The sequence below is a fragment of the Leopardus geoffroyi genome, chromosome B3 (genome assembly GCF_018350155.1).
Source record: "Leopardus geoffroyi isolate Oge1 chromosome B3, O.geoffroyi_Oge1_pat1.0, whole genome shotgun sequence".
Classification (NCBI taxonomy): domain Eukaryota; kingdom Metazoa; phylum Chordata; class Mammalia; order Carnivora; family Felidae; genus Leopardus; species Leopardus geoffroyi.
In genome coordinates this window covers 86,074,191-86,101,042 of record NC_059337.1, presented here as the reverse complement: position 1 = coordinate 86,101,042, position 26,852 = coordinate 86,074,191, and the positions used below count along the sequence as shown (strand labels likewise).

At 39.9% G+C, this 26,852-nt stretch overlaps 1 protein-coding gene across 4 annotated transcripts in view; it reads left to right on the top strand.

The window, feature by feature from the left end:
- The window catches only part of SLC25A21 (solute carrier family 25 member 21), a 482,637-nt gene that overhangs the window by 452,436 nt on the left and 3,349 nt on the right, over positions 1-26,852 (top strand). For all 4 annotated transcript variants that reach the window (XM_045450741.1, XM_045450742.1, XM_045450740.1 and 1 more), the window contains 2 exons: positions 23,520-23,701; positions 24,586-24,638. In XM_045450741.1, the coding sequence (XP_045306697.1) occupies positions 23,520-23,701; positions 24,586-24,638 (235 nt within the window). The remainder of the gene's footprint in view (positions 1-23,519; positions 23,702-24,585; positions 24,639-26,852) is intronic.

Genomic DNA, 26,852 nt, shown 5'->3' with positions numbered 1-26,852 from the left:
GAGTAATCCATACAACATGGGAGACATGTCCATCTCTCCAGCTATCCAAAGGCTTGAAACAGATAGAAATCACACACAATGAAATAAATTATATGATTATTATATATTTTATTACACATATTTGGGCATGTATTTTAATTAATATAGTATTATAAAATGAATTTGGTTATATTTAAGAAAGAATTGGGGCGCCTGGGTGGCGCAGTCGGTTAAGCGTCCGACTTCAGCCAGGTCACGATCTCGCGGTCCGTGAGTTCGAGCCCCGCGTCAGGCTCTGGGCTGATGGCTCAGAGCCTGGAGCCTGTTTCCGATTCTGTGTTTCCCTCTCTCTCTGCCCCTCCCCCGTTCATGCTCTGTCTCTCGCTGTCCCAAAAATAAATAAACGTTGAAAAAAAAAAAATTTAAAAAAAAAAAAAAAAAGAAAGAATTCACTAAGATTTATATGTGGTCATATCTTAATGCTTTAAAATCCACAAGTGTGAATGTCACTCTACAATTAATGCACTTATGTTATTAAATATTATGCATTATATAAACGCAGAACTTAAATACTCATTATTTAAAAATACAGCATGGTATCTTGAAACTATGGAAAGCACTCATTTATCTTGCCAGTTTGCAGCGGTCAGATCATACCGGCTCTTATAGGCCACACTAGGGATTCTTCCCTTTATCTGAAGAGCATTAGGAAGCCAACCAAAGATTTTAAGTAGAGGAATTACCGAATCACGGTGGCTACCAAGTGGAGAATGCATGGAGTGGAGGTGGTGAGGGAAGTGCAGGGTATAACATGAAAATGATTTCAAAGTGAGATGCTGGGGCCATGGGCTGTGTTGTTCATGGTGGAGACAAGGAGAAATGGACATTTTTGAGAAATCTTCAGAAGGCAAAATCTAATGGAGTCCATGTATGCATGTTGAGAAAAGGGGTGGTGGATAGAGATGATGCCTAAGTTTTTGGCTTAAGCAACTGAAAGGATGATGGTGCCATTTACTGAGAAGGAAAACCACTGAAAGAGAAGCAAGTTAATGGGAGAATATCATGGGCTCAGCCTGGAAACTGAATTTACCCTCAGAACGAAAGTGCAGATGTTGAGTCGGAGATTGGATGTGGGTCCTGGAGCTGCAGAGGGGAGATCTGAGTTGGAGATACACACTTTGAAGTCGTCATAAACCTGGGCAAGTGTCCCTTTACTGGGTGAAAGATCTTGAGCCAATCACCTCGCTGCTCTGAGCTTCAGGTTTTTTAGTGTGTGTGTGTGTGTGTGTGTGTGTGTGTGTGTGTGTGTGTGTGTGTATTGTGTATTGAAAAGCTAAGATGGTTCTTTCTACCCGACATTATTTGGAAGATTAAGATAAGTGGTATGTGAAGTTGTTTGTGAATTTTAAGGAGCCATGGAAATGTTAGGTGTGGTGGTGCTGATGACAGCAATCAGGGAAGGAGAGAGGTGGTGAAGCGGGTGGTGGAAACAGCACGTAGAACCCCATGAAGAATGTTTCCCCAGGACTGTTCCTTTTGCACTTAAATGAACGCTGTGGTCTTTTCTTGTCTAGAACAAAGTCATTGATTTTATGTGTTCTGTAATCTAAGCCTGATTCAAAACTGGAAAACCAGTATTCTTTAAATTTAAACCATAATAAATCAATCCTTTGTGAAGGGGAAGGTATGATAATCATTAAAACATGTTGAAGAACGTCATCAAGTTGTTAACCATGAGGAGGAGGTGGTGTTCCTTGAAGGCTTTATTCCATCTTTGCTGTGGGCTGTCTCTAGCCATACACTTTGGATGATTTGTTTACAGGATTATTATTTCAGTTGCCTTACCCAGCAATTGGTCATTCTGTTGTTCCGAGGGAATTTGAGATTTCACCAATCCTGACTGGCATGAAATAATTTGAGATTTTTCTTTAATGTATTTTTTTAAATCCATAAATTGTCTTACAGCATTTTCTATTTTCAAAGTATTTTACTTTAAAAGAAACTGTTTATAATGATCTCTGGGGAGTGGAAACGAGAAGTGGTGTGGGTGTGTGTGATAGAGAGAAAGCAGCAGTGAAGGGAAGTACTTTTTTCTGTATACCATTCTGAGCTGTTGAAAGCATCTGCAATAAGCATGTATTAATTTTATAATAAGAAGCAAATCAGTGAAAAGTTCAATAGAGTCTCACAAAATAGAATAGCTAGTTAGCTTCTTCACATTTTATTCAACTCTAAGGCTGTGTGTAGAGGTAAAATAAGATCTTTAAACAGTGAGCCTAGAGGACTCAGGTCACATATCCACCCCTGAAGTTTTTAACCCTTCAGACTGGTGACCTCTATTAGATTTATTTTTCAAGTTATCACAGATAACTGTCATTTTCAGATAAGTAACTGTCATTTTCAGATAAGAAAACCAAATGAGAAGTTATGGCCCAGGGCAGAAAGTTACTGAATTAATTTATCTGAGGTTATACAGCAAGGGGGAGGGAGAGAACCAGAGACCGGAACTCTTTCCACTATACCATGCAATGCTTTAAGTCTACTTTAAAAAAAAAAAAAACACTTATTTATTTTGGGGAGAGCACAACCAGGGGAGGGGCAGAGAGAGGGGGACAGAGGACCCAAAGCAGGCTCAACAGTGACTGCCTGATAGCAGTGAGCCCGATGTGGGGTTGGAACTCACGAACCACAAGATCATGACCTGAGCCGAAGTCAGACGCTCAACTGACTGAGCCACTCAGGTGCCCCATCTCTACCTTGTATTTTGTCATACATAAATTACAAGTTACAAATGATCACTGAAATTTAAATATGTGAAAGAGCTAGAATATCCAGATAATATAACCAAATTCCTCTTCTGTTTCATTCAGTCCTGTAACCTGGTCCTCCCTTTTTATATCCTTAGTCTGTAATCTATAGAAACAAAGAATTATATAAGCCACAGCCTTGGAACAACTGGGCATTCGCAGTTTGAAAATGGTGCCCTGGGTTATAATATTTTAGATTTATTTTTAGGATCTAAGTGTTCCTATGGTGGGTAAGAATATACAATAGAGAAAAGACTTCTTTGGATATTAACTGACCATGGAATTCATTTAATGGAGGCATTCATTTACATCTTGCAGTAAATGGAATGGAATGTCAGTATAAAGAATTATCCCTTCTCTCCAGGAAGAGGCATCACTTCTCAAAGTAAAGCCCACTGGAAGCAGGTATTGATTAACTTAAATGCTGACATCTTTTTCAAATATCCATGGGAGTAAGCTTTCATTGCAAAAATAATTTCTTTCATCCCTACTGCAAGGTGGGGATGTTCAAGCATATTATTTGTGATGTTGACACAGAAATGAGAATCCTAAGATTAAAATATTATATCTCTTTAATAACTGTCCTCTAGTTTCATATTTACTGCTTTTCGAATGTTTCCATAAGTAAAATAATAATAGCGGAAATCACTGTCAAAAGCTCGTGGCTGTCAACAGTATTAAAATGTGCTTTCAGTTTGCATCCTAATTAAGCATGTTTGCAAGTTATTTTGCCAAAAACAATAGACCTTTTGTGTTGAATTTTGCCATGATATAAATTACATGTGTGGGTTAGAAATATTCTTGGAGAGAACAATTTTTCATATGTTCAATTTTTCTTACTTAATAAACCATTTAGACCTGTCCCTATGGTCATTTTACTACAGACAGCATTAAGTCAAACATATTTTATTTTCTCTTAAAGTAATATTTATAAAAGATTGCCTTTTGGAAATGCAAATGTTTTTCTTTTTCTTTTGATTTTTAATGTTTTCTTTGTTTTGTAAATTCTGTAGAAAGTCTGAGGGTGGTGCCAGACGCACCTCAGTTTATCAGAAGAAATGTGGAAATGTGTTAGTTTCGTGATTTAAAGCTATATCCTTCCCTAAGGTGTGCGCTAAGCTGAATGAAAAATGCACCTTTGGGTTCAAGTGGAGAGCTTAGACAGAGCTGTTTGTATTTTGGAAAGAAGAATCTCAGTAGAATTAGATCATAGTAGGATTTAATTTATGGCCATTTATTTTTCTGATTCTCTCTTACTCCATCATTAGTCTTACCAATCATCCGGTAATGGGAAGGGCAAGAGCATTAAAGTTTCATTAAGAACAACTCTCCTTTCTGGTAACCACTGGGGTAAAACTACAAGTATATGTTATCTATAAAATTCCAGGATATGTGACAAGATTCTGTGGTAAAAAGCAGTATCTTTCATTGGTAGTTTTCACAGACTCCCTGGGGTATGTGTGCTGGGGAGAAGGAAGACGTGGGGGAGGGCAGAGAGAAGGGGGCAAGGATCCAGACACTTTCTTAAATAAACTTTAAGTCAAAAATTTCCAGGCAGGCACCACCCAAGTGGATGGAAATGTGGTACAAGTAGCTTTAGGTTCTCAGTGGGTTCCTTCTGTTCATTCATTCCAAGAACGTTCATGGCACACATGTGATGTCCTGGGCGCCATCTTGCTAAGTGTCAGCGCAGCCACTGCCTTAGTAGGCTTCGCAGTCTATGAGAGGAGACTAATAATAAAGACGTCATGGCACATGGAACTGGATAGTGATAGTCATGATGAGTGCCATGGAAGGCAACTATCAAGCTGTGGGAATTTAGAAACCGGGATCCCAATCTAGATCAATGGCAGGGCAGGGCAAGGAGATAGGAAAGGCCTTCCTTCAAAAACGATGTTTAGGCTGAGGCTCAAGGGTGAGGATTGGCCAAGATGAAGAGGATGAGCAGAGACCAGATATTTAGTCAGAGAGAAGAGGATATGTGACTGCCCTGAAGCAAAAAGAGGCTTGGGGAACCAGGGATAAGACGAAGAATGAGGATAAGCTGGTATATGGTGAACCCGAGGGGAATGGAGGCCATGCAGGCTGCAGAGGCTATCTGGCCCACAATGTTTTAGGTATGTAGAAGTCACTTGACTCCTCTTACATGATTTAACTCCGGGTATATGTCGAACAAACATATTACATAAGTAGAACTAAATGGCCATGGGAAAGCGTCATTTATAGAAGCAGTCCAGAAGTAGAATCTCATGAAATAAAGTTGGTTCCAAGCCTTCTTCTTGATCATATGCCTACCTCCATATCAAAGCATCTCAGTGTGTCCTTTCTCTGACCTCTCAACCTTTTAGAATTTTGTTTTGGAAACCTGGTTTGTTAGTTTTCCTTGGGGTCAGCACCTTTATTGAGGTAAGGAATAAACAGAGCACACCAAAATGGAAAAATCTTACTGAGTTCCCAAGGAAATATATTGATATTTTCCTGCATTTCATACGATAATACTCAGCGATACAATTGACTCTTAGACTGTATTACCCACCCATGTCAATATTTAAAGAGAGGTATTTAAGGAGAGGGTGTGTGTGTGTGTAGGTATATATATACATGTGTATGAAATAATCAAGTGATAACTGTTATGCTTAAACCCTAACCCATTTTGACATTGTATGTGTTTTATAATTTGAACTAAGTGGGTAAGACATTTAAAATTATTTTACATTTCACAATACTTTAAGGAAGAGCTAGCTCGGGGAAAAAAGGAATTTTCATGGCTATTTTCTGAATGGCTACATTTAGATGCTGAGCTTTTAACAAGACTTTGATTTCATTCCAAAGCCCAGAGCCCTGCAAGGATAGGATCTTGGGAATACTCTACATTCCTTAAAGAATGCTTATCAATTAAACCATCTCTTTTTAGTTAGTGACCTTCTGTGGAGTGAGGAGCTAGCATTTCCCCCAAATTATCTCACATAAAGAGAAAACAAACACTGTAATAGATTCTTCTGATAGCTGTGAAGTGGAAACAACTGTATTTTTTAATTAAGCTTTAATAGCAGGTATTTTCATTTCAGGGCAAAACAGCATGATACATGACATCAGGGCAAACAATGCTTTTGTCAAAGTTTATAAACAAAACAACAGAAGAGAGCCAACATTAGAGAAGATAAAAGATAGACTGCAAGCTGACTTGACTCTGAGTTGACTTGGTCCCACTGAAACTGACAATAACTAAAATGCAAATTTCTTCATAAAAAAAAAAAAAGATAAAAGGCAGTTTGTTCTCACTCAGGCTGCCTCCTTGTTCAGTTACTAGGAGGCAACTACCGATTTCAGCTCCCCACATTATTTTCATGATGACCATTGCCAGCTGCGGGGCAGGCAGCCATGAGCCACTGTTATTTGCCTTGCAGTTGCTACCAGGTGCTTAACCAGTGTGCCTCTGTACCGCCTTTGTAATTTGCTTCTGAGACCTTAGTTCTTTGCGTATGACGTCTGTAGGGAGGAGAAAGAAAACATTTATTAAACACCGAAGATGTGGCAGGCCTGGTGTACATACAAAATGAATATGACATAGCACAGTCCTTTCATTTGAGAGGCTTTGCAGGACTCTACCCAGAGAACGTCAGAGTTTGGTGCCCATCTCTGCTAAATCCGTCAAAGATTGAACCCAGGCCATCTGACACGAGAGTCCATACTTGTAATTGTTGTACCCAACTTCTTCAAAGGTATGGATAGGTGAGCCTTTGAGTTTTTCTTCTTTGGAAGATATCCACATTTCCTCAGCTCCTCGTCAAGTGACATGAGTTTTGGTCCTCTCTATGGTCTGTGTCCCCCACTATAGATGTATCAGATTTGTCAATGTCAGTGTCAAAACTGAACATAATACTACAGTTGTCAGAGGATCAGTTCAGAGCACAGTAGTCTCAACCCTTCCTGTGATCTGAACACATGTTGTTTTTTTGTTTTTTTTTAATTTTTCATTTAAATTCAAGGTAGTTAGGGGCGCCTGGGTGGCTCAGTTGGTTAAGAGTCTGACTTTGGCTCAGGTCGTGATCTCATGGTTTGTGAGTTTGAGCCCCATGTTGGGCTCTGTGCTGACAGCTCAGATCCTGGAGCCTGCTTCAGATTCTGTGTCTCCTTTTTCTCTATTTGCCACTCCCCTGCCGGCACTCTGTCTCTCTCTCTCTCTCAAAAAGAAACATTAAAAAAAATAAATTGAAGCTAGTTAACATACAGTGTAGTCTCGGCTTCAGGAGTAGAACCCAGTGATTCATCTCTTACATATGACACCCAGTGCTCATCCCAAGAAGTGCCCTCCTTAATACCCCTCAGCCCTTTAGCCCCTCCAGCAACCCTCAGTTTGTTCCCTGTATTTAAGAGCCCTTACGGTTTGCCTCCCTCTCTGTTTTTCCTCTTACTTTGCCTTCCCTTCCCCTATCTTCATCTGTTGTGTTTCTCATATTCCACATATGAGTGAAATCATATGAAAGCTGTCTTTCTCTGACTTATTTTGCCTAGCATAATACACTCTAGTTCTATCCATGTTGTTGCAAATGGGAAGATTTCATTCTTTTTCATCACCGAGTAGTGATGTGTGTGTGTGCGTGCACACGTGTGGGTGTGTACCACATCTTCTTAATGCAGCCAAAGATTGTACAGAAATAAATTCTTGAGAAATTTTTGTTGGGGTGGAAGGGACAGAGAATGGGTGTTGGTTTTACATCAAGATGTTGATATGTATAAAACTATGGTCAGTTAAAATCCCCAGAGTATGTGAACTGCAGTCAAGTCAAGTCTCCCCTTGAACTTGTACAGTTTGTATTCACTGTGCTTAAAAGTAATCCTGTGGGTTCAGTCCAGTGCTTGTGATGATAAATTTTAATATTGAGGGCCTCATCTGTCATTCTAGCTTCCCCTCCCAACCTGTGTAATCAGCAGATCCAAGAGCAGGCCTTTCACATCTTGACCCAGGTTCATCCAGCCCCTCATCAGGCTGTCTTATGGACACATCTTTCACAGCTGAGGGATCTCCAGCTGTACTTTTCATCTCTCCTCCCTCCATTCAGTATCTTATTAATCAGGATAACACGGAAGACTTATTCAAGTAACTTTCTAAAATCAAAGTGTACAGGATGATTCAAAAGGCAATTAACTTTCAAAAATGTATTACTACACCAGGGGGTCTGCAGTTTCTTCATGTGAGAATCCACATGAAATTCCTGCTTGTATCACCTCTTTTTTGGCAGCCTTGAGGAGACGAAAGATGGCGTCACAACTACCCCTTTAACGATTGATGGTGGTGTGCAACAAAGGGGATAAAATGAATTAAAGTATAGAATGTGCGTTGTTAGCACAGACTGACCATTGTCAGTCCACTGACCATTGTAAAATTATGGAAGTAACTGAGGGAGCCCATTAAAATTGGTTTTGACCACATGTTTGTATATAATCTAACTACTAATAGATTTATTAAAATGTTCCATTCTTTTTGAATCAAGCTGCTATGGTCCTAACATTCTCCCCATCAATTTATTCACCTACTAGCGGGAAGAGAAAGCAGAGTAAAAGTTCTATCAAGAAGTAATTTGTGGGGCACCTGGGTGGCTCAGTTGGTTGAGTGTCTGACTTCGGCTCAGGTCATGATCTCGTGCTTCGTGAGTTCGAGCCTACGTTCAGATCCTCTGTCCCCCTCTCTCTCTGCCCCTCCTCCACCTGTGCACTCACTCACTCTCTCTCTCTAAAAAATAATTACTAAAAAAAAAACAGCAATTTGTGATACCCTGAAAATCATGTGACTCTTTGTAGGGCCACTATATTGTCTTTAATTGTCTTAAAGCAATTTACAGCAACCTCTTTCAGTCACTTCTCAACTATAATTTTAATTTTTCAAATGGCAAACCTATTTTAGCAACTTTTGACAAGGAACAGTAAATCCAATCTAGCATCAACCAAGGCCCATCCTGAATGGAGGATGTTTTTCTAAGTGTGTTTATTAAAGACTATCTAAGGTAGTAGCCAGGGTGTACTGAATTCAAGTTAGGTCAAAGCTAGTCAGAAAGGATCTCCAATGCAGTGTGATGACAGGACGAATTAGAGAATGAGTGAACTGTGGGGAGCAAAGGAAATTTAATTTGGGCTGTCATGAGGTCGTAGGAAGATTCTAAGATTAGACTTTAAGGTATATATTCATGCTGTTCGCCCATTGCTACACTCTGTTAAACCTTGCCTTATGGGTAGCAGCAGGCTTCCTGGCCAGTCTCCCTCACCACCCCTAGTCCTCACTAGCTAACAGATCTTGCTTCCCCCATCTTCCTTACCCCCTCCTTCTGGCATGTCTCTGTGTGGAATGTCTTCTTAAAGATGCCAGACCCTAATCACAAAGGCCTGTGAGATGGGCAAAGGTTCTGTTTATCAAGCTAGCAGCCAGCTGGCCAGTCACGAAGCAAAGCATCAAAGCCCATGCCAGGGAAGGTAAAAAGAGAGGCACATGCTTCTTTTGATCAAGACATTTTGCCTCTCTGCATATTAACTTCTTAAGTGCCATTGCCTTAAATTACTAATACTGTCCTTAGCTGTGGATATAATGTTTGGATTAGATGGTTAAGTTAGTCACAAATATGTAGTATGTTGATTATTGACTATTTTGAGTCATATGATCTCATTTCCAATGACGTGGTAACTTTTGTTGAATTCTTAAAGGTTATGGAACATCATGACCACCAATGTTTTGGGATCACTTATTAGTGTTTCTTGTTAAGCTGTGGAGAGTCTATAAATAACATGTCCTGTCAGGGAAACTCATTGATCTTCCAAAAGAGGGACTGGAAAACACATCTCTTCAGCTCTGCACTGACACCAAATTGCAGTGTTATGGAAATTGCCAGAGTTCTACTAAGAGACCTGATATCAATTCCCAATTCTGGTACTTACTCGTTAGCCATGTCTCTCTGGCAAGTTCTACCTTTCCTCTGTCTCAGTTGTCTCATTTGAGAAGTGAAATGTTAACATCAGTCTTAAAATGTTTGCAGGGGAATTAAATCATTTTTTTAAACTACGAATATTGGATTTTGTATTGCTATCACAAATAAGATCAATGCATGTAATACACATTAACATTTCAGGCTACTTAGCTCCAGTTTAAAGTACCATATTTTATAAGAAAAATTGGAACATACTTAGGAGAAAAGAAAAAAACTCATCTGTAGATGGGGAAATAATGTATACTACTTACAAATAAATATTTCAAAGGAACTGTGTTTTTAAGCATGAGGAAGAAAAGGTTATTTCAATAACAGTTTTTAAATCATGATGAATTACATCAAGAATGGTGACAGTTGATTACCCTTGCAATTGAGCAAAAAATTGGAGTAAAATAGTTTAGGATTATGCGTGAGGAATGTGGGTTAGGAACACAGGAAGTTTCCTGATTGATGACAGTTGGAACAAATTATAGAAGTAAGTTGGAAATTTTTAATAACAAGATAGATTTTTCATCAATATTAATATCCATTTACATAATTAAGGTATGATCCATCCTAAATATTTTACTTGGGCTAAGTGACATATTTTTCCCTCAAGTTTTTTTTTAATTTTCATTATATTATGATAAAAACACTTAATGTGAGATCTACCCTCAACATATTTTTAAGTGCACAATACATTATTGTCGACTATGGGTATGATGTTGTAAAGCAGATCTCTAGAGCTTATTCATCTTGCTTAACTGAACTTGATTAGTGACTCCCCATTTCCCTGCCCCCAAGCCCTGGCAACCACCATTCCATTCTTTGATTCTACTAATCTGACTATTTTAGGTACCTCATATAAGTGGAATCATGAAGTAATTGTCTTTTCTGTGACTGGCTCACTTTACTTAACATAGTGTCCTCAACTTTCATCCATGTTGTCACATATCGCAGTTTCCTTCATTTTAAAGTCAAATGGTATTTCATTGTATAAATATGCCACATTTTCTTTATCTGTTCTGTCAATGGATATTTAGGTTGTTTCCATATCTTGGTTATTGTGAATAGTATGGCAATGAACATAAGAGTGCTAATATCTCTTTGAGGTCCTCATTTCAATTCTTTTGGATAAATACCCAGAAGTGGGATTGCTAGATCATATCGTAGTTCTATTGTTAATTTTGGAGGAACTCTATACTGTTTTCCAGAGTGGCTACACCATTTAAAACCCCCCACCAACAGTGTATGAGGATTCCAATTTCTCCCCATCCTTGCTAACACGTACTTTTATTTTTTTGAAAATAATCATCCTGACAGATGTGAAGTGATATCTTGTGGTTTTGATCTACATTTCCCAGATAATTAGTGACTGAGCATTTCTTTATATACCTATTGGCCATATGTATGTCTTCTTTGAAAGAATGTCTAGGCAAGTCCTTTGCCCATTTTAAAATCAGGCTATTAGCTTTCTTGGTACTGAGTTATAAAAGTTCCTTATATAGTTTATATTTTATATATCAACCCCTTTATAGATACATGATTTGCAAATATTTTCTCCCATCCCGTAGGTTGCCTTTTTACTCTTTTGTTTCCTTTGCTGTTCAGAAGCTTTTTAGTTTGACATAATCCCACTTGTCTGTCCTTACTTTTGTTGCCTGTGCTTTTGGTGTCAAATCATTGCTAATATCAATGTCATGAAGCTTTACTCATATGTTTTCTTCTAGGAGTTGTATGGTTTCAGGTCCCATATTTAAGTCTTTAATTTGTGTGTGTGAGGGGGCATAATATGTAGTTTCAATTTCATTCATTTGCATGTGGATTTCCAGTTTTACCAGCACCATTTGTCAAAGACTGCTCTTTCCCCACTGTGTATTCTTGACACTCTTGTTGAAGATTAGCTGGTCATATATGCTTGGATTTATTTCTGGTCTCTCTGGTCTGTTCCACTGGACTATATGTCTGTCTGTATGCCTGTGCCATAATGTTTTGTACTATACCTTTATGATATGCTTTGAAATTAGGAATTATAATGACTCCAGCTTTGTTCTTCTTTCTTAGGATGGACTTGGGTATACTCAGTTGTAGAATTTTTTCCTATTTCTATGAAAACTGCCATTGGAGTTTTATAGAGATTGCATTGAATCTTTAGATCACTTTCGGTATTGTGGAAATTTTAACAATATTAAGTATTCTAATCCATGAACATGAAATGTCTTCATTTGTGTTGCCTTTAATTTTTTTGACGTTTTATAGTTTTCAGTATTTAAGACTTTCACCTCCTTAGTTGAGTTTATTCCTAAGTATTTTATTCATTTTATCCCATTGAAATGGGAATGTTTTCCTAATTTCTTTTTAGATAGTTTGTTTGTAGTGTATAGAAACTTGAGTGATTTCTGTATGCTGATTTTGTATCCTACAACTTTACTGAATTTGTTTATTCTAATTTTTTTATGGAATCTTTAGGTTTTTCCCTATATATAAGTCCATGTTGTTTGTAACAGGGACAGTTTTACTTTTGATTTGGATGTTTTTTGTTTATTTTTCTTGCCTAATTTCTCTGATTAGGACTTCAGTACTATGTTGAATAGAAGTGATGAGAGCAGGCATCTTTGCCTTGTTACTAATCTTAGAGGAAAAGCTTTCAGTTTTTCAACAGTAAAGTGTGATATTAGCTGTGGGCTTTACATGTATGGAGTTTATTATGTTGAGGTATTTGCCTTATGTTCCTTACCTTCTGAGGGTGTTGATCATGAAAGCAGGTTGAATTTTGTCAAATGTGTTTTCTGCATCGATTGAGAAGATCATGTTATTTTTTTATCCTTTATTCTGTTAATGTGCTGTATCACATTAATTGATTTTGGTGTGTTGAAAAATCTTTGCATCCCAGAGATAAATCCCACTTTATCACAGTGTATGATCCTTTTAATGTGCTGTTGAATTCAATTTGCTAGTATTTTATTGAGGATTTTAAAATCTGTATTTATGGGGAATCTCGGCCTGTAGTTTTTTAATTTTTTTCCTTGTGGTATCTTTAGCTTTGATATAAGGGTTACGCTAGTATCACAAAATGAATTGAAAGTGTTCTTTACTTTTTGATTTTTTTAAAGAATTTGAGAAGCATTGGTATTAATTCTTTATAAGTTTGGTAGAAACAATGTGAAACCATCTGGTCCTGGGCTTTCCTTTGTCTTCAGGTTCTTGATTGCTGATTAAATCTCCATACTAGTTATAGGTTTGTTCATACTTTCTATTTCTTCATGATTTAGTCTTGGAAGGTTGTTTCTAGGAATATATCTACTACTTCTAGGTTGTCCAGTTTCTTGGCATATAATCATTCATAGTAGTCTTTTATCCTTTTTAGTTCTGTGATGTCCGTTATAATGTCTCTTTTTTCATTTCTGATTTTATTTGATTCTTATTTATTTATTTTAATATGAAATTTACTGTCAAATTGGTTTCCATACAACACCCAGTACTCATCCCAACATGTGCCCTCCTCAATGCCCATCACCCACTTTCCCCTCCCTCCCACCCCCTATCAGCCCTCAGTTTATTCTCAGTCCTTAAGAGTCTCTTATGGTTTGCCTCCCTCCCTCTCTTTTTCTTCCCCTTGCCCTCCCCCATGGTCTTCTGTCAAGTTTCTCAGATCCACATAAGAGTGAAAACATATGGTATCTGTCTTTCTCTGTATGATTTATTTCACTTAGCATACTCTCCAGTTCCATCCACGTTGCTACAAAAGGCTATACTTCATTCTTTCTCATTGCCAAGTAGTATTCCATTGTATATAGAAACCACAACTTCTTTATCCATTCATCAGTTGATGGACATTTAGGCTCTTTCCATAATTTGGCTATTGTTGAAAGTGCTGCTATAAACATTGGGGACAAGTGCCCCATGCATCAGCACTCCTGTATCCCTTGAGTAAATTCCTAGCAGTGCTATTGCTAGGTCATAGGGTAGACCTATTTTTAATTTTTTGAGGAACCTCCACACTGTTTTCCAGAGCGGCTGCACCAGTTTGCATTCCCACCAACAGTGCAAGAGAGGTCCCGTTTCTCCACATCCTCTCCAGCATCTATAGTCTCCTAATTTGTTCATTTTAGCCACTCTGACTGGCATGAGGTGATATCTCAGTGTGGTTTTGATTTGTATTTCCCTTATGAGGAGAGACTGAGCATCTTTTCATGTGCCTGTTGGCCATCTGGATGTCTTCTTTAGAGAAGTGTCTATTTATGTCTTCTGCCTATTTCTTCACTGGATTATTTGTTTTTCGGGTATGGAGTTTGGTGAGTTCTTTATAGATTTTGGATACTAGCCCTTTGTCCGATATGTCATTTGCAAATATCTTTTCCCATTCTGTCAGTTGCCTTTTAGTTTTGTTGATTGTTTCCTTTGCAGTGCAGAAGCTTTTTATCTTCATGAAGTCCCAATAGTTCATTTTTGCTTTTAATTCCCTTGCCTTAGGAGATGTGTCAAGTAAGAAATTGCTGCGGCTGAGGTCAGAGAGGTTTTTTTCCTGCTTTCTCCTCTAGGGTTTTGATGGTTTCCTGTCTCACATTCATGTCCTTCATCCATTTTGAGTTTATTTTTGTGAATGGTGTAAGAAAGTGGTCTAGTTTCATTCTTCTGCATGTTGCTGTCCAGTTCTCCCAGCACCATTTGTTAAAGAGACTGTCTTTTTTCCATTGGATGCTCTTTCCTTCTTTGTCAAAGATTAGTTGGCCATACTTTTGTGGGTCCAATTCTGGAGTCTCTATTCTATTCCATTTGTCTGTGTGTCTGTTTTTGTGCCAATACCATGCTGTCTTGATGATTACAGCTTTGTAGTAGAGGCTGAAGTCTGGGATTGTGATGTCTCCCACTTTGGTCTTCTTCTTCAACATTACTTTGGCTATTCAGGGTCTTTTGTGGTTCCATACAAATTTTAGGATTGCTTGTTCTAGCTTCAAGAAGAATGCTGGTACAATTTTGATTGGGATTGCATTGAATGTGTACATTGCTTTGGGTAGTATTGACATTTTGACAATATTTATTCTTCCAATCCATGAGCATGGAATGTTTTTTCATTTCTTTGTATCTTCTTTAATTTCCTTCATAAGCTTTCTATAGTTTTCAGCATACAGATCTTGTACATCTTTGGTTAGATTTATTCCTAGGTATTTTATGCTTCTTGGTGCAATTGTGAATGGGATCAGTTTCTTTCTTTGTCTTTCTGTTGCTTCATTGTTAGTGTATAAGAATGCAACTGATTTCTATACATTGATTTCGTATCCTGTGACTTTGCTGAATTCATGTATCAGTTCTAGCAGACTTTTGGTGGAGTCTGTCAGGATTTCCATGTATAATATGTCATCTGAAAAAAGTGAAAGCTTGACTTCATCTTTGCCAGTTTTGATGCCTTTGATTTCCTTTTGTTGTCTGATTGCTGATGCTAGAACTTCCAACAGTATGTTAAACAACAGCGGTGAGAGTGGACATCCCTGTTGTGCTCCTGATCTCAGGGGGAAAGCTCTCAGTTTTTCCCCTTTGAGGATGATATTAGCTGTGGGCTCTTCATAAATGGTTTTTATGATGTTTAAGTATGTTCCTTCTATCCCTAATTTCTTGAGGGTTTTTATTAAGAAAGGATGCTGAATTTTGTCAAATGCTTTTTCTGCATAGATTGACAGGATCATATGGTTCCTATCTTTTCTTTTATTAATGTGATCTATCACATTGATTGATTTCTGAACATTGAACCAGCCCTGCAGCCCAGGAATGAATCCCACTTGATCCTGGTGAATAATTCTTTTTGTATGCTGTTGAATTCAATTTGCTAATATCTTGTTGAGAATTTTTGCATTCATATTCATCAGAGATATTGGCCTATAGTTCCCTTTTTTTGCTGGGTTTCTGTCTGGTTTGGGAATCAAAGTAATGCTGGCTTCATAGAATGAGTCTGGAAGTTTTCCTTCCCTTTCTATTTTTTGGAATAGCTTGAGAAGGATAGGTATTATCTCTGCTTTAAATGTCTGGTAGAATTCCCCAGGGAAGCCATCTGGTCCTGGACTCTTATTTGTTGGGAGATTTTTGATAACTGACTCAATTTCTTTGCTGGTTATGGGTCTGTTCAAATTTTCTGTTTCTTCCTGTTTGAGTTTTGGAAGTGTGTGGGTGCTTAGGAATGTGTCCATTTCTTCCAGGTTGTCCAGTTTGTTGGCATATAATTTTTCATAGTATTCCCTGATAATTGCTTGTATTTCTGAGAGATTGGTTGTAATAATTCCAGTTTCATTAATGATTTTATCTATTTGGGTCATCTCCCTTTTCTTTTTGAGAAGCCTGGCTAGAGGTTTATCAATTTTGTTTATTTTTCTCAAAAAACCAACTCTTGGTTTCATTGATCTGCTCTACAGGTTTTTTAGATTCTATATTGTTTATTTCTGTCCTGATCTTTATTATTTCTCTTCTTCTGCTGGGGTAGGGGTATCTTTGCTGTTCTGCTTCTATTTCCTTTAGGTGTGCTGTTAGATTTTGTATTTGGGAGTTTTCTTGTTTCTTGAGATAGGCCTGGATTGCAATGTATTTTCCTCTCAGGACTGCCTTTGCTGCATCCCAAAACATTTGGATTGTTATGTTTTCATTTTCATTTATTTCCATGTATTGTTTAATTTCTTCTCTAATTGCCTGGTTGACCCATTCATTCTTTAGTAGGGTGTTCTTTAATTTCCATGCTTTTGGACGTTTTCCAGACTTTTTCCTGTGGTTGATTTCAAGTTTCATAGCATTGTGGTCTGAAAGTGTGCATGGTATGATCTCAATTCTTTTATACTTATGAAGGGCTGTTTTGTGACCCAGTATGTGATCTATCTTGGAGAATGTTCCATGTGTACTCGAGAAGAAAGTATATTCTGTTGCTTTGGGATGCAGAGTTCTAAATATATCTATCAAGTCCATCTGATCCAATGTATCATTCAGGGCCCTTGTTTCTTTATTGATTCTGTGTCTATTTTTTTTTTCAACGTTTATTTATTTTTGGGACAGAGAGAGACAGAGCATGAACGGGGGAGGGGCAGAGAGAGAGGGAGACACAGAATCGGAAACAGGCTCCAGGCTCCGAGCCATCAGCCCAGAGCCCGACGCGGGGCTCGAACTCACGGACCGCGAGATCGTGACCTGGCTGAAGTCGGACGCTTAACCGACTGTGCCACCCAGGCGCCCCTTGAGATCTTTTTTTAATGTTTATTTATTTTGAGGGAGAGAGAGAGAGAGAGACAGAGACAGAATATGAGTGGGTTAGGGACAGAGAGAGACAGACAGAATCTGAAGCAGCTCCAGGCTCTGAGCTGTCAGCACAGAGCCCAAAGCGGGGTTCGAACTCACAAACCATGATATTAGGACCCGAGCCAAAGTTGGAAGCTCAACCGACTGAGCCACCCAGCACCCCTAGATTTTCTCTTTTAATGTAGATGTTTATCACTATGGAGTTACCTCTGAGTATTTTTACTACATCCCATAAGTTTTGTCTTTTCCTTTTATCTATGTTGTCTTTTCATTTATATTTGTCTCAAGTTATTTTCTACTTTCTTTTTTGACCCATTGGTTGTCTGATAGTATGTTGTTTCCTCAGGGTGAAGCAGGCAGCTGCCATCTTTGTCTGCTCTGTGCTGAGAAAGGGGAGGACTATGAAACCTCCATTTCAGTGCTCCCCCAAGTAGCTAAACCTGTCAGAACTCCACAACTTGCCAGAAAGATGCCAGTTTTGGGGGCCTCCCCAGAGAAGTTGGGATGTTGGACACAGAGATCAAGAAGTGACTAAGTTTTTAAGAGGCAGAGAAGCTAGGTACTTTCTCACAGGACTTTGAGAGTGAAAGCCCAAGAGTAACCTCCTTCTCCCTACAGAATATTTCCCCTGCACTTTGTTCACATCCCCACTTTCTTATCACATTGTACTGTAATACTTGATAATTAATGCCCTCCCACCCCCTTTCTGGATCATTTACATTCACACTTACCTCTAGCACCCAGTGTAGGACCAGGCATATATAGACATCCAGTAAATGTTTGCTGGATGAATAAACAAAAAATGAATGATGGATAGAAACAATATGATATAATAGTTAAGAATATATGGTTGAGAATCAGAAGAACATGAGTTCAAATTCAGGCTCTACCTCTTGTAAGCAGTATGATCTTGGACAACTGATTTAACTCTCTGTCTTGTGTCCTTATCTGTAAAATGATGTCACAGACCTAATCCACAGGGTTCTTATGTTTTGTATATATTTTTTGAATATAAGATGGTATCTTGGGGACACCTGTGTGGCTCAGTCAGTTGAGTGTGTCCAACTCTTGCTCTTGTTTCAGGTCTTGATCTCAGGGTGATGAGTTCAAGCCCCATGTTGGGCTCTATGCTGGGCATGGAGCCTACCTAAAAAAAAAAAAAAAAGATGGTGTCTAGCAATAAGTAACTATTAATTAATAGTACCATTATTTCTCATGAAAGTTATGAAAAATAATACAAGTATTATATCACATATGTTTCTATTTTTGCTATTAATTTAATTGTGATGTGTTATCATTATTGACAGAAATGCTTGAGTGATTCACTGATGGCCAGTACAGAATGACCTATTCAGATTATGTGACAGGTATCACTCATACCCAAAACCTCACAGTGGGCATTCTTGCTTTGGACTAAGTTGGGGGTAGGAGAGGTGGAAAGAGTTAATAGCATTGCCTTTAGCTCTGCAACCTTAAATAAAGCCCTGTTTCCACCAAAGAAAGCTTTACAGTCCTCCCCAGCACATCCAGAGCTTCTCGGAGCATCTCTTACCCAACCCAAGGATACAGAGAGATGAACCATAAACTTCCAGTTGACCAGTGGTCTCAGACTTTAGTGTCTGGCAGAGTAATTGGGAGGACTCGTTTAAACAGATTGCTGAGCTCCATCGCCATCAGTAGGCCTGGGATAGGACCCCAATTTTTATTTCTAAGAAGTTCCCGTGTAGTATTGATGATAATGGTTCAAGCACCATACTTTGAGAACCACTGAGTTCATAGAAATGGTTACGAGTAACCTGAGTCCAGGGCAGGAATGTGTGTAGAAATCTTTCCACTAAGGTGAATTGCCTGATAACCCCTGTGAAGATGAGGGCTTTCTTTTTTCAGCCCCAGTGTTTTCAACCCTGACCTCCCTCTTCTTACTTTATAAATTTATTGGTAGAGGAAATAGTTTCATGAAGTTTTTCTAAGCTTTTATGAGCCTGACAAAATCTGTAGACACTCTTTCCAGAAAAACCCATCTACACATACACAGAAGCATTGCTTATAATTTCAAGTGGTGCTGGGACACCTCTCCCACCAGCCTAGCCACTGACTCTAAAGAGTATTAGTAGAAAAAACATGCCCTAGGGGCATCTGGGTGGCTCAGTCACTTAGGCATCCAACTTCAGCTCAGGTCATGATCTTGCAGTTTGTGTGTTTGAGCCCCATGTGGGCCTCTGTGCTGACAGCTCAGAGCCTGGAGCCTGCTCTGGATTCTGTGTTTCCCTCTCATTCTCATTCTCTCTCTCTCTCTCTCTCTCTCTCTCTCTCTCTCTCTCAAACATAAACAAACATTAAAAAAAAAGAAAAAGACAGGGTGCCTGTGTGGCTTAGCCGGTTAAGCATCCGGCTTTGGCTTAGGTCACGATCTCAACAGTTAGTGAGTTCAAGGCCCATATCGGGCTCTGTGCTGACAGCACAGAGCCTGGAGCCTGCTTTGAATTCTGTGTTTCCCTCTGTCTCAGCTCCTCCCCTGCTTTGTCTGTCTGTCTCTGTCTCTCTCTCTCTCTCTCTCAAAAATGAATAAACATTAAAAATTTTAAAAAAGAAAAATTATGACCTAACACAAAGCCTTGGTTCATATGGATGTAACAAAAATTCCCTTCTTATAATTTTTCAGTTACCTCATTTTTAAAACAGGAATAATAATAATCTTACATCAAAGTTTTTGTGAAGATTAACTGATATAATACATGAAAGGGCATAGTTTAAAAACCAAAAACACTGAATATTACCTTTTTCTCTCTGTAGTCTTGCTATAATAATCCTCATTCTTCAGGCAAGTGGGTACCTCTCCCTACTAAGAAAAGATCAGGAAGTATAAGAAAAAAGAGCCTAGGAGTAATGTTTCAAGACCTTACTCTATGCCCATCACATTCTTCCACTAAGATCTGGTCACAGGCTGCCGTATCATGGTTCTCCCTGTGAGCCACTGAGCAATGGGATCTAGCAAGCCCAGGCTTAGCTCTGTGACATGAGAGTCTCAATTTATTTGCCCTGAAATACTTTTCTTTATAAATGCCCAATGCCCTGTCATGTCCCCATGTAAAGTTCTAGTAGAGGTTTGTTTCTAGGATAGAAGATGCTGAATCTTGAGAAGTAATGATTAAGGGCTAGACCTGGTTCTCACTGCTTCTACAAAAATAACTGAACAAGTACCTCGATAGGCCAATCGGCAGACATTTATTTAGTGCCTACTGTGTACACTGTGTAATAGGTGACCCAAAGAGAAGTAACACATGTCTCTAGGCAGTGCCAACTCACAAGCCAGCAGGGACAAGAGATATGTGCAAAAATAAGCCAGATGCAAAGTGAGCCTTAGCAAGGGCAATGATTGTGGTTCATACAGGAGTTCAAGAGTACAAAAGAGGGAGAAATCAGTTTTGACAGGGATCCATTAAAGTGTCTTGGGCAAGGTGGGAATCAAGCTGAACTCTAAGGTGGAGTGTGACCATGTTAGGTGACTGTAATGGAGAAGGACATTATAGGCTGTGTAAGTCATTTGAAGAAGAGAGTTAGAAAAGTGCTCGGCTTAACTTTGCACGATTATGATTTACCCAGGGTGACTATAGCATGGGAGTGGGGTGGAGGTGCAGAACTTGAGGCTGGAGAGAGAAGTTGGAAGCATATGGTAGGAAAGAAACCAAAGGCCAAGTGAGGAGCTTTGGCTTTACTCTCCGTTCAGTGGGGAAGGATTGAGGATCTTTGGGACCAGGAGCAGATCTGCTTTTCCAAATAAGAGAGCCTGGTGCCACTGTGAAGAATAGACGATAGAGAGCAAAAAGAAAACAAGACCTGGTAAGGTAACAGGAACCTAAGCCACAGCAGTGGGAGTGGCCAGCAGGGGATGCAGGGGAGAGGTATGTTGAGAGGCTGCATTTTGAGAATGGTCGATGACATGTAGCAAAAAAAAAAAAAAAAAATAGCAGAGGCAAGAGGCAAGCTGAGAGGGCTCTCCTTGGCACACCCAGTCCCAGGCGAGGTTGCTGCATAAAGCAGACCATGGGTTCCAAGGACGAAACTGGCAAAGGGCCCAGAGACCAGGTGGTGAGGAATACCTCTTGGCTGTCCCAAGAAGTCTTCTCCTTCCTTGAATGCCCAGAAGGGTAGCAACTGACCATCTGCTTTGCCTGCGTGTAATATCAAAATCACTGATTCCTGGACATGGGTCCTCAGCTTGGCAGCTTCAGAAGTCCTGGGGATCTTTTAAAATCATTTTCAGGCCCTTTCCCATGTGATTTTGATCCAGGAACCTGACATGGGGCCCAGGCATCCACGTTTTGCAATGCTCTCAGGTGATTCTGTTGCACATCTGTTGTGGGAAACCACTGTGGGACCTTACAACTAGTCTGGAAAGTGTATAGCAACCCTGGGCTCAACACGTACTTGTGCTAATGAACACTGTGATAGGCTGAAGACTTTCAGTTTTGGCCTCCAGCAGTGACTTTTAGCACAGTGACCTTCATCAAGTACCGAACACCACCCCCGACCTCTAGTCCTCGGTGAACACATCAGGAGATGGGAGAGGCCGCATGCTTGACAGGGTCCCCCAAACGTCCCAAAAGGGCAGTGTACATACAAGCCATCATTTCCACCCTTGTCCTCAATTCAAAAAGGAGAGCTGGGCTGTGTCGCAGGGATACCATAAGAGAATCTTATTACAGGATGTTTTAAGACTCTACAGAACAGGCTACATAATCGTACTGTCCGTTTTCTGCCAGACTTATCCAACGTTCATAGCACTTTTATTGCTATTATTGTTTTTATTTTTCAGGAAAATAATACAGTACAAAGGTAAGGCAGGTGTTAAACTTGTCCCTCTACACACTGGGCTCTGTGTGATTTGGTGACTCGTGCAAGGTCAGACAAACCAGAGCCAGGCCCGAACACCCCATCCTTCTGAGCCCCGGTTCTGCTTCTGGGCCATGATGGAGAAGGGTAACATAAAGGCATTTTTCTCTCCTTGTAAAAGAGAAAAAAATGGGGGGAGGGGGAATTATTTAAACACACCTCACTCATACTGCAATCACTGCATTGTTTTTCCTGTTGAAACACCCTGTTGGTTTTTAAATCCCTTTAAACCTACCCGGCACCTGTATGGCCCAGATCCAAGAATTATTACCGAACCCTTCACTTTTTATATTTAGCCACATAGGGGCTTCTGTGATGGTATCTGGCTCTTGGTTCGGTTGAAAATTTCAGAGCTTCCAAGAGTTTTCTTCTTCCAGAGAAGCTAGAAGCATGCAATGCTCAGACATGATTTTTTAAGTAAGTGGGGTATGTCTCTCCACTTATGTTCTCCTGGGTAAAACAGCATCACGGCACTACGCTGTACTGTTCCTGTGTGAAGATACTCCCGAAATACTGACCAAATGAGAGGGCAGGAGAAAGATGGGGGGGGGGGGTCTTCATGAGCTTCTGCATGGTTTGTGGAATGACCTCTCTTCAGGGCAAGAACTGAGGCTGAAAACATAATGAGAACTTCCCAGCAAATTCATTATAACAAAGCATAATGTGAGCTCACTGGGCACAAAAATAGGCTGAAGGAAAGTGACTCCCACATAAGACCTAATTAAATACTTTGATGTCAGAAAGCAGAGCAGGGAGGGTAGAAAATCAAATCCGACCAAAGTAGAGGACCTAAATTCAAATAGGAGAAATTTCTCTCTCTCCGTCTCCCTCTCCTCTCTCTCTCTCTGTCTCTCTCTCTCTCTTTCTCTGTCTCTTCTCTCTCCCCACCACCTTCTCTGTGCCTCTCTCTCTCCTTCTCTTCCTTTGCCACGAAGGAAGAATAAGACTCAGGAACAATAGGTTGTAAATTCTTCAGCCAATTAGTCCAGTGACTTACTACTGTTTATAATGCACAGAATGTCACAGGCTGTTTTGCAGCCTCCCCAAGTTGGTTTGTTAATAACAGGAAGCTAGCACTTCTCAGTACAGTGGATCAGCTACACGTGAAAATAAATGCAAAAAACCTGGAGGGGAATAGCAGCAGACCAAGAGTAGCCTTGATTTAATTTAACATTTGGGGGTCCACACACAAATGAGCATTTTAGTAGGCTTCATGGTGGAAGTTGCTGTCATTTGTAAAATATTCTGGCCAATTAGCTAATAGTGTGCTTGGATTTCTCCTGTTTTGATACAGTAATACTAAGTACATTGTGAAGCCCAATTATACAAATCATCCCCATATGCCATACCAGTCTTTCTTTATGAACTGTGTTTATAAATCCTGTGTGAGGAAATGTGTACTTCAGCAATTTAGACCATGTGTAAAAACATAGCCAATGGGATTGTCAAGAAAACAAGTTCCAGCCTAGGAAATCCTAATGTGTTCCGCTGGAATAACAGGAGGGTGCCGGGGAGTGCAATGCTCTGCTTAAATACATATTGCTTTATAGTGTTGAGCCAATTTAGGGGCTTCCGCTTCCCTTTCTGTTATTTTATTCTTCTTTTCTTTTAGGATCCAACCTTGGAGTTTTTGAGAAAATTTGGGATTGGTCTTCTCTCGGGCACAATAGCCTCAGTCATTAACATCCCTTTTGATGTTGCCAAAAGTAGGATTCAAGGGCCTCAGCCAGTTCCTGGAGAGATCAAGTACAGAACCTGTTTTAAAACAATGGCAACAGTCTACCAGGAAGAAGGGTAACGTTCTTATTTTAATAAATGTGCAGGGTTCACGTATTATTAAAGCTATACTGTGCTTCCATTTTGATGAGAGCCATTAAACCCTCCGAAATTGGGTGTGTGTTGGAAAAGCTCTAATGAATGACAAACTTTGTGAGATAACACAGTAAGGAAATGTTGGCAACGAGTTCTGACACCATCAAGAACCTCGGGCCACCATCCTACAATCCGCCGTATGTTTGAGAATGCGAAGATGAACCTTTTGCTTGTCAGTTTGCACAATATGTTCTAATACACCCTGCTAACGTGTGGGCAGGAGAGTGATTGTCTTCTAACTGTAAATCTAATCAAAATGTCACCTCATTATATTCTCCTGGGAGAATTAAACATGAAAGTTCTGTGCAAGGAGTTTTCTTTCAAAAATATGAAGTACAGGTTTTTTTCTGCTAGTGTTTTTGAGTCTTACATTTCTCTTCATACCTCTTTACCCAGATCTTATTCTCAAGTAAGCAAGTAATATTTTATTTCGATCGAAGCTATATCATATTTCCTTTTGTGCAGACTGAGTTTGTGGTCTTTTAAATTCGATTACAGAAGTCATTTTGTCCATGTACACAGCTGTCTTGAAAGTAAGACCTGTGTTCAGAGCAAAAGCCATCTCACTGATGAAAGTCATATTTCTGGTGGAGATGATCAGCAGAGCTTGGGCCTTAAAGAATTGATTAACTCTTTCCCTTTGCCCAATTTGCTGCAGAAGACGCAAAGCCAGATATTTTTTGGTTTGCGATATGTGTAATTTCAAATGTTCTTGTAGATGCTGCATTAGCAGCTCCATAAAGCTGAGGTACAACCCCATTTTCTTTTCAGAGTTATGAATGTTGCTCTTTCCCTTCCTGTTGTAGGATTTTAGCTTTGTACAAAGGCCTGCTTCCCAAGATTATGAGGCTTGGACCAGGTAATGATGTTTTTATTACTTATATCCTCCCTTCTTTATTGTTCTGGTGTCGCTTTTTTTTTTTTATTTGTGTCTATCGGCAACACATTAAGTTTATCACACTGTGAAAGATGGAAATCTTGAGGATGTAAAGTTGTCTAGGAGTATTCAAGATATTAAAGGTATCCATTAGAAGTGTTTTCTTAAAAACAAAATGTTTTCCACCTCTGTTTATAAGGTACTATTTAAGGCCTTGCTAGAGACTGATAGAAGCCAAAAAGCCCAGCTTAAGTCAATAGAAAAGGATCCACAGCCAGTTGAAGTTTGAGTGAGCACAGAGAGGTACATACAGTGGCTTCTGGCCACAGGACAGGATTCTCAGTGAGTGAGGGAGCAGCCCAGTAAAACTTCCCTGGTGCCCCAGGTTCATTCTTGTTCCTGCCTCAGCTTCATTTCAAAAACAGAAAAGAGGGATAACTTGCCTCCACAAATGGCAAGAACCACTTGGCTTCGCAATCACCTGTGAGTTGTGAATACCGTCCAGGGAGCTGTGGCGCTGCGGCCTAGCACTCACCTTCTGGGCCTCTGTCAGCATGATGGTGGAGGCTCCTGGCTCAGGGCCTCACCTCAAGATGCCAGCCCACAAAATAAAGTCGGCTGCCATTCCCACAGGGAGAGTCAGCTGCCTCTATGTAAATAGATGAGAAAATAACTGCTGCAGACCCAACTGCCTGGGCAAATAGTCTTGGGTTATAAGCAACCTTCTGTGTAAGGACAGAGGTATGCACCAGCCCACATATTTTTTTAACCAGGCCACACTCACCTGCTTAGGCATCCTAGTATTCTTTCCCAGAAGCTTCACCTGCTCCTCTCCTCTCTCTCCCTTTCCCATTCCTCCCTTTTAACACCAATGTCACACACAGGCATGTTGACCATCAAATCTCAGCCCAGTGAACCAGCATTTCTACCAATGTGAGGATAGAGAACAATGGTCTGTAAACTGAAGGCGGTGAACAGCTCACACTTTCACATATTTAAAAAAATTTTTCTTTTAATGCTTATTTCTTTTTAAGGGAGAGACAGAGTGTGAGCTGGGGAAGGGGCAGAGAGAGAGGGAGACACAGAACCCAAAGCAGGCTCCAGGCTCCGAGCTGTCAGCACAGAGCCCGACACAGGGCTCGAACTCACCAACCGCGAGATCATGACCTGAGCCGCAGTCAGACGCTTAACCGACTGAGCCAGCCAGGCACCCCCACACTGACACGTATTTAGAAAACACTTCCACAATTCCCAATCCATCGATCTCAACCTGTCTAGTCATATAAGCATGGATTTTGCTCCACATTTGAGAGTCGGACTTGCCTCCTGTTAGTCATTGGCCCGTGTGTAAAAACAAAGCCAATTGTAAAGAATCTTGGTGATTCTGTGCAACTCTGTCTGCACGTTATGTGATGTTTTCCCTTCACCACACAGTAAAAACCTGCTGGTAGACCTAGTATTAGAGAAAATCATAGGAATGACCCTAACCCAGCTTTCTCAGAAGGCGATGGGCCTAAAAGGAGTGGTGATCAGGGAGAGTTTAACCTAAAACAGTAATTGACTGGAACCTTAATCCCAAACTCTTAAATAATCTGACCCCAAGGTTTGTTAGAGGCTTGCAAATGTTTGGTTGGCTTTTCAAATATTTTTGCATGAGGTGTCCTGAGTTGATATAGTGTTAAATACGATGAAATGGGTTGCTGTGAATTTACTATCCAGGCTAAACACAACTGTGAATGACTGGAAATCTCGTTCAAGGACCAGGCCCCCACTCACATCTAAGTCCTCCAAACATGCAAGCCCTAGCAACTTGAAAGGAAAGGTAGAAAGGTGTGACATTTGACTTAAGGACAAGATTTTTTCAGAGAGAGTGAAAAATGAAAGAAAGGTAAATCTGCAACTTTTATCCTTCATAGTAGGGAAGCATCTCACCTTTTTATAACAGCCTCAGCAGCTCTGTGTGGCTAACAACCAGTTACCTCCCATGAAAGGAGAATCGTGAAGTCTGTGGGTCAAACTCCAGACATCACTAGGCTGAAAACTAACCCAATTCTGCATGTTCTTGTCTTACACTGAGAACAGTTAAGAAGAGTAAACACAGCAATTACATAGGTATTAACAGCCCTGTGTGAGTGGGTCGTCTTTGTTTGCCAGAGTACCAAGAGGGCTACAGCAGCTGAGAGGGGTCTAATAGAG